This window comes from Notamacropus eugenii, chromosome 1 (genome assembly GCF_028372415.1).
Source record: "Notamacropus eugenii isolate mMacEug1 chromosome 1, mMacEug1.pri_v2, whole genome shotgun sequence".
NCBI classification, from domain to species: Eukaryota; Metazoa; Chordata; class Mammalia; order Diprotodontia; family Macropodidae; genus Notamacropus; species Notamacropus eugenii.
Genome location: NC_092872.1, coordinates 214,464,931 through 214,472,437, shown reverse-complemented (window position 1 = coordinate 214,472,437; position 7,507 = coordinate 214,464,931). Strand labels below are relative to the sequence as shown.

The window sequence follows — 7,507 nt, the reverse complement described above, 5'->3', positions numbered from 1 at the left end:
ACTGATTAAATATAGATCAATTGGACATGGGTCTAGTTTCATCCTGTCAGCCCCACAGAGTGGAGCACATCAGTTGTTTCCTCCACTTGAAGGCAAATTCTGGGATAAAACCTTGTGGTTTTCCTTGTTCTATCCCTTTCATCTGATCATATATCCCATGACAGTGAGTGCTGGAAAGAATACCACTCCTGTCTGACTACTGGTTCAAGTCCCAGGTCTCATGAGGGTGACTCTGAGCGAGTCACTTCATTTCTGACTTGAAAAAAAACTCTTCTAAGTTGACTGGGACTGTTAAATTACCAGATCACCTCAAACAACCCCTTGGGGTAGGGAAATGGGCACAGAGAGAACCAAAGTTGTTTACATTTTGGGATGAGGTCACTATATCTTACAGGGAGCCAATGGTATGTGTGCATGTGGGGGGCGTTTCCTTCCAACCCAATCCCAATTCTTCCTATCCTCAGGGACTTTGGAAAATCCAGATCATACATTCTACTTAGGGTAATGGTTGCAAAAGGGTAGCAGTCTTGGGTTAGCAGCATCAGCACCCTGGAACAGTGGAATACTGAAACTCTTCTCCCTAGGCTGTCATCTAGAGGACATTAAATAGGGAGAACCAGCTGGAAGAAGCCTCTCTCCTTACTCACTACCACCACCACCACTCCAAACACACAATTCTAAGGTGTGGTCTGGATTTTTCAGTCCTCTCCCCACACCTTGTTTTCCTCAATTAACTACCCTCAAGAAGCTTCTCTTCTGTTGGGGGAAACAAACCATCCAAAGATAAATAAATATGAAGCATAAATGTAGCACCCCCTCCCCTGGCTATTTTAGCAACTGGTACCTGCACTGGAGGCTGAGTGGCCAAAGGGCAGCTGCCACTCTTAGCAGGGGTATACCTCTGTGGGGTTACCCTAATGGACACAACTGACTCTTAGCAAAGGCATTTACTAAGATGACATGATGCAAACAGTAACTGGTAATTACAATTTGGGTTTATGGAGAACAGACCCTGAGAATCTATCCTGCCCAACAGAGATGTGGCACTCATCTAAGTTAGCTGTGACTGTCAGACTATCATCACTTCAAACAAACCCTGGAGATAGTGAATCTGGAGAGAGAAAGGACTTCCAGGCCCTTTGGTAGCAGTAGTTATACAAGCTATCTTTGCCATGTGTGTATCCTACATGTATACTTCACCACCATTGTACGCTAAGTTTGAACCACTCTTCCCATGGATGCTGTGTATATTTGTAGAAGAATCAGCCCCACGTTTATGAGTGAGGCTAACATTTATATAGAACTTTAAAGTTTACAAGGCACTTTACATAAATTATCTCATTTGATCCTCATAACAACTCTGTGATGCAGATGCTACTATTAACTATTATTATTTTATAGATAAGAGAACCAAGTTGAGAAATGTCAAGTGACTTTCCCAGAGTTATACAGCTAGGAAATATCTGAGGCTAGATTTGAACTCGGGTCTTATAACTTCAAGTCCAGTGCTCCATCCACTGTGACTCCTAGCTAGTTGCCTGGAAAATATCATTCTGGCAGCTGTGTGAATGATAGTTAGAACTATCTAATCTATTGGAATCTAATCTATTTTTCCTCTGAACTTTTTGAAATATGCTCTCCCAAAATCTACAGTGTGAGGGAGTCATTAAATGTTTTTGAGAAGGAGGATAATGTTCAGATTAATGCTGCTTTGCAAAGATCACTCTGACAGGGAGAAGTTAAGAGGCTATTCATTCCAATCCTCTGCCTTCTAGTCTCTGGGAGTTGGTGGCCCTGCTGGCTTACAAATAGAGAGTCAATTGAGAGCTTGGACAGGGGGCTGGTTCCTCCAGAATACCATAGAGCCTTTTCCTGGCTCTATGAGACACAAATACTATTTTCTTCCTTTTGGTTCCTGACCTCAGGCAACCCCTGCCTCAGAGTGAGACTGTCCAACAGAGTTATGAACTAAAGCAAGAGCCCCTGCCCCTCCCCATCCCATCCCCTAGGAATCAGGCTGCTGTCAGTGCCAGAGGAATCTCTGGAGCTGATGTTGCCCCTGGGAGTGGGGGTGGGGAGGGAGATGCCTGCAGGCAACTACAAAAGCAGGGGAAAATCTCCCAAGTCCTATGTCTCACACTTATATCTCTCAAACTGCATCATCAGTGATACACACAAACACACAGTCATGCATGGCAAATAAACACATGTTTTCTTTCCTCCACAACCTCAGGCCCTGAATTTCTGTGCTAGTTCTATTTCCTCTTCTCACCCAGTCCAAGGAAGAGGAAGAGACCCAAAAAAAGTGACTAAGGTTCAAAGGCAAAGATCTCCTGAGTCAATGAGACCCTAGTTGAGAATTTACCCGCCTTCCCAAATCATACGAAATATAAGCAAAACTTTATTCAGAAAAGCAGATTAGCAAAAACCCCACACTATGTGGCAACCAGAATGACAGCATGGGGGCAGGTCTCCCCAAACTACAAATCTGCCCCAGTTGGCCTGCTTAGCTGCCTTCCTAAGTCAGTCCAGCTGGAGACTTAGTAGGTCATGTTCAGCAAGCAGCCCTGGAAAGTCTGCACCAAGAGCCAACCCAAGGGTCTCAGGGGAAATGGCTAGTGAACTTGTCTTTGGCACAGTTCAGGCTGGGAAGACTTGTGCATGACTCTAGCCTAAGAGGAGCCTCTAGGATTGGAATGTTAGATTCCCACTAACATTGAATGAGACTGGAGCTTCGGTGGCAAGTGTAGCAAAGTGGAGAAGGGAAAAGGATTTTCATATTCATCCTAAAATCTCCTTCCCCATTTTGGAAGGCAAGAGAGGAAGATTGGCAAGGATTTGGAGGGTTAAATGCCAAAGGTATAAAATCAGATGATCTTCCATTAATCTCTGGAAAGCTAAGGAGCACAGTACACCTGTTAGGCAAAGATAAAAGACTGATGATGCATTAGAAAGACCACAAATAACACCTAATGGTAAGTAATCTAAGTGATGTCAGAATAGGCAAGGAGCCCTTGACTATCAAAAAGTGAGGTGAGAGACCTGAGGAGCACCTCTAACAGGGATGATTAGGTTAGGGAGAAGTAGCTTGGATGATGGTGAAATAAGGAAGAGAAGGAGGAGGAGGAGGAAAAACTGGGTGATAAGTAAGACCTGTTCATTGTTTACCCGAAGTCTGGAATATGAACTCAAGCATTGGCATAGGTAAATCAGATACGTGTGTGTACATACATAGATATATACACATGCACACACACTGGGGAGGAACCCAAAACAAGCTACCACTACCCTGGGGTCATGTGTTAGTGGCTCTGGAAGCCAGTCTCTGGCAGAGTTGCCCAGATGGTGCTATTCCAGTATTGCCCAGGTAAACTCTTAAAGTTTCTTGCTTCTTCTGTCCAGAGCTGCGTTTTCAGTCACCCTCACTGACCATCCCAAACACGATGAAGAAATGGCTGATGCGGGCAGCTGCTTGGATTCTTCCCTCAGTTCTGCACCAAGCTGAAACGTAAGAAATAATTATTCTTTCCTGTTCTCTGCTAAATAGTTATTCTCCGTTGTTTCCCAGCATCACATCTGTACCCCAGAAAGTCTACTCCCACTAGCAAGACTGAGCAGAGGGACCAGTCTCCCACCCTGGGACAGGCTAACTGCATGAGCAGTCATAGAGAATCCCATAGAAACTCAGGTCTCCTTTCAGAAAAAGAGAGAACACATTTCAGCCACTTCAGGCAGCATGGGAGAAAGAGAATATACAACCTAAACCTGACCCTTTCTTCATCAGTTAATTTGATGGTGACAATACAGCACCTGCCAAAGACTCCGGAGTTGGGAGTGGGGAAGAAAAATTTAGGAATGATTGAGAATATATGAAAAACAAACAAAATGACTTAACAGTCATTTGTCCCCAAACCTCTGCCTGAATCTCTAAAAAACCTAAGCAGTCAAATCCTAAAGTTCCATCAGATGGGGTTGTCCCTACGGGCAAAAGAGATTCAGATCAATAAATCATTGCTTCCTATTTTACAGAGCAGTAAGTTGGGGGCTTATTCTATGAATACCATGCCCCACACCCTTAGCATTATTTATTTCTAAATCTTAGGTAAGAATTTAAATACTGTGTAAAAAAAAACCAAACCAAATTCCAGTATTGTTTACCATGTTACTGTGTTTCTAATCAAAAGGCTGGAACTTAAAAAACAAGTCAGCACTATTAAATTAATTAGGGCCTTACTTCTCAAATATTTAGCAACTTCAATATTGTTTTTACAACAGTTGGCACAAACCTTAACCACCAAAAATGGATGCTTATAAAAATAAATGAGTTTTTCTGTTTTTACACTAGAAGTTTAGTGGTTAACCACCCCTAACTTCATTCCTCAAAGGTGGGGGGAGGAGGGAAAGGAATAATAGGAAAATATCTGCTTACCTTTCACGGGCCATCATAGCCGAACATCACTCCAAACATCACTCCCAAACTATTTGTTGGCATAGCCTTTGATTCTCTGACCTCCAGAAGACTTCTCTCCTTGGTTGTTCCATATATGACTGCTAAGTGCAGGGACCCTAAGTCTGCCAGATTGTCATCCGATTTCAGAATCACGAAGCTGCTTGTCACCAATGTCAGGAGTAAGACCTTTTCATGACGAAATGCAGTCTAGATGGAGTTCTGCTTATTTTCCAAAGAGATGGAAAGAGGTGGATAAAGTAACCAGTTCCCAGAGAGAACTAACATCTTAACAAGTTCTCAAATAGCGATCTGAAAGAAGTCATAATTTCATAGACCTTTCCATAATGTCCCTTGGTTACCTTTCTCCACCAGCCCCACTCAAGTCTTCTAAAATAATTTCCCTGGGTGAAGTAGGAGGGACCATCATTTCCCAGAGTCTACTCAGATTCAGCCTACATCCCCTATTCTGCAAACTAAACCTGTCCTGCTCTTGGTTACCACAAATCTCAGGAGTATTAGAACTTACACTCCAAACCTCTGGGCAGACAGAAGCAGCTAAATTGGGTTTCATTTGTCAGGATTAGTAAAACTGATGACACACAGTTGCTTCATATGTTGTTAGACACATTCTGACACTCCCTGACCCTAGATTGAGAGACAGCTTTTGTATACTAGAAAAAGCACTAACTAACCTGAAAGTCAGGGCAGAATGCTTTTAGTTCAACCTCCAAACAGTTCTGTTATTTTCATCAAGGGACTTTACTTCTAAAGGACCTGTTTCTCCATCTCTAAATCATAGACTTGTACTAGAAGATGATGGATAAGGTTTTTTTTCTGCTCTGGCCTTTTACAGGTTGAAGTGTCTACTAGGTAAGCCACACAGACGTGAGCAGGTTTCTGAGTGGGTGAAGGTGGGGGGGGGGGGGAGCGCATAGGTGAGCAAGAAGGCAGAGGCTCTCTAGCACCTAAGAGTGTTTTGGTATTTTGGTGTATTCTCTTTGGTACTCAGTTCCAACCTGCTGGATACACTGCCCTGTCCCGAGCACCATGCCAGGCCATAATAACACAAAACCCACCCAGCTGAGCGGATACTGGTCATTAGAAAGGGTGACTACAGCTCTAGGACGAAAAAGGCGTGGCCCTGTCCTGGGCTAAACTTGCTCTTGGAGCCCCAGCCCTAACATAGCCTTCCTGGCTCCTCATTTATTCCGCCTGCAGCCAAGTAACTAGCTGGCTGGCTGACAGCCTGCCGCCTGGCCCGAAGGGAGTAGCGGCTGGAAGAGAGGCCAAAGGAAAGGGCTGTGCTCCTCTCGCAGAAGGAAAGGAGGGGTTAAGAAACAGCTTGAGAACAGGCTTCGATTGAAGAGCTTTCCCCGGATCCACGCGGGCGTCTCTGTCCACGTTTAGATGTAGGGAGGGGAGAGGAGACTAGTTTTGGGAGTGGCGAAGAGGGTTTCATGGGCAAGCCAGCCTTCTGTGAGTCTTCCACTGTCTGTCTGTACCTGTCTTTGACAGTTTGCCGCCGTCCAGTCTTGTAATGTCAGTGGGTTGCTCCCAAACTTTCGATTCCTGTCTCTGCGTCTTGGAGACTGACGGGAGCATGTGCTCCCTGGTGCACCGTCAAAGGGTCTGTGTGTGCAACAGCTTGTCCACCTCCTCGCGCCTCGGTCCAGGCTGGGTCTTGTGGGCAATGGAGGGGTGAGGGGTGGGAGGGAAAGCGTGGGACGTCCGAGTAGTCTAGCCCTCAGAAGGGGGCTGGAGGACTGGGAGGGCGGGTAGCTGAAGAGTGGGGCTGTGCAGAGGGGAGAGGAAGGGATCTAGCGAGGAAGGGCGGTGGGGTAGGAAGTCGTTGTGTTTCCCATCCCCCTTCCGCCCCAACGGCCCGGGCCGGCCTCACGCTAAGTCCTGGTGGCCCCGGCAGCGGCGGCAGGAGCCGTAGAGCGCCGAGAGCAGGTAGAGCGAGAGGCAGAAGCAGCCGCAGACTGAGGCGGCGAGGAAAGCGTTGTAGGCGCAGGGCAGCGGGTAGTGCTTAAGGTTGCAGTAGCTGTGCCGCTGCGTCTGGTCGATCATGATGCCCGAGGCCGCCACGTACAGGCCGGCCGCCAGCAGGTCGTGGACCACGTTGGTGAGCAGCCAGCGAGGGCCCAGCAGCGGCACCAGCTCGTGCTTGCCCAGCAGGGTGGTGAAGTAGAGGCCCGCAGTCAGTAGCCAGAAGAACACCGAGACGAAGAGCGCGAAATGCACGGGGCCCTGGTACTTGCTGGAGGCGATGGTGATCCAGAAGGCGGCTCCGGCCAGCAGCTGCAGCAGCCGCAGCACGCCCAGCGGACTCCGCAGGAACGATCGCTGCAAGCTCACCGAGCTCCGCGCCCCAGCCGCGGGCGGCGGGGGCTGGCGGGGGGGCGGGGGGCGCATGGCCCTGGGGCGCGGCGGCGGCCCGGGGGACCCGGAATGCGCCTGGAGCCGAGCGCCCAGCCAGCGGCGGGCCAGTTAGCAGTGATTTCCTTCCCGGCGACTGCTGCAGCCAGCCACCCGGCTACAGCCCTTCCCCTGGTCTGCCCCTCTTCTCCGCAGATTCTCACTTCTTTCCACACTAGTCTCCTTATGTCCAGCCTCTTCCCTCCCAGATCTCCTCTGTGTCTCCAGCTCTCTCCACCCCTCTGCCCGCTCTTTTCTCTTCCCTTTCTGTCTCCTCCCCCAAACTTTGTACACTCCTTCTTCCCTTCTTCCTGCCATCTTTCTCACCACCCTCTCCCCCTCATCTTCTCGCCTCTCCTCCACTTTCCCAATCTCTAACGTCCAGGGTTGGGCAGGGCGGAGTCCCGAACACCCTATCATATCTCCTTTTCACTCTCTTCTGGCTGAGATCTGGGGCAACTTCTGTGGCATCTGAGTCTGTGAAGGGCTACCCTGCCTTCTTTTTTCCTGTACCTACTTCTGGTCCCGTTACTTTCATAACTTCAGTGTACAGTCTCTGCCTGATTATGAAAGGTGGAGAAAGAGTCGTTGATTCTTAGGTTGTTGTCCACACCCAGAAGGCCATTTTTCTCGTTTTAG

At 47.9% G+C, this 7,507-nt stretch overlaps 1 protein-coding gene and 1 long non-coding RNA gene across 2 annotated transcripts; both read right to left on the bottom strand.

Moving 5' to 3' along the window:
• Positions 1–2,378: 2,378 nt before the first annotated feature.
• Positions 2,379–5,190, bottom strand: LOC140515897 (uncharacterized). Its single transcript, XR_011971183.1, has 2 exons — positions 4,430–5,190; positions 2,379–3,501 (listed from the first exon to the last, which is right to left on the bottom strand). It is a non-coding gene; the product is annotated as an uncharacterized lncRNA (long non-coding RNA).
• Positions 5,191–6,210: 1,020 nt separating this feature from the next.
• Positions 6,211–6,999, bottom strand: MARVELD1 (MARVEL domain containing 1). Its single transcript, XM_072626717.1, has one exon. It carries the CDS (start codon positions 6,863–6,865, stop codon positions 6,344–6,346), a length of 522 nt encoding a protein of 173 aa, XP_072482818.1. The 5' UTR covers positions 6,866–6,999; the 3' UTR covers positions 6,211–6,343.
• Between the last annotated feature and the right edge of the window lie 508 nt (positions 7,000–7,507).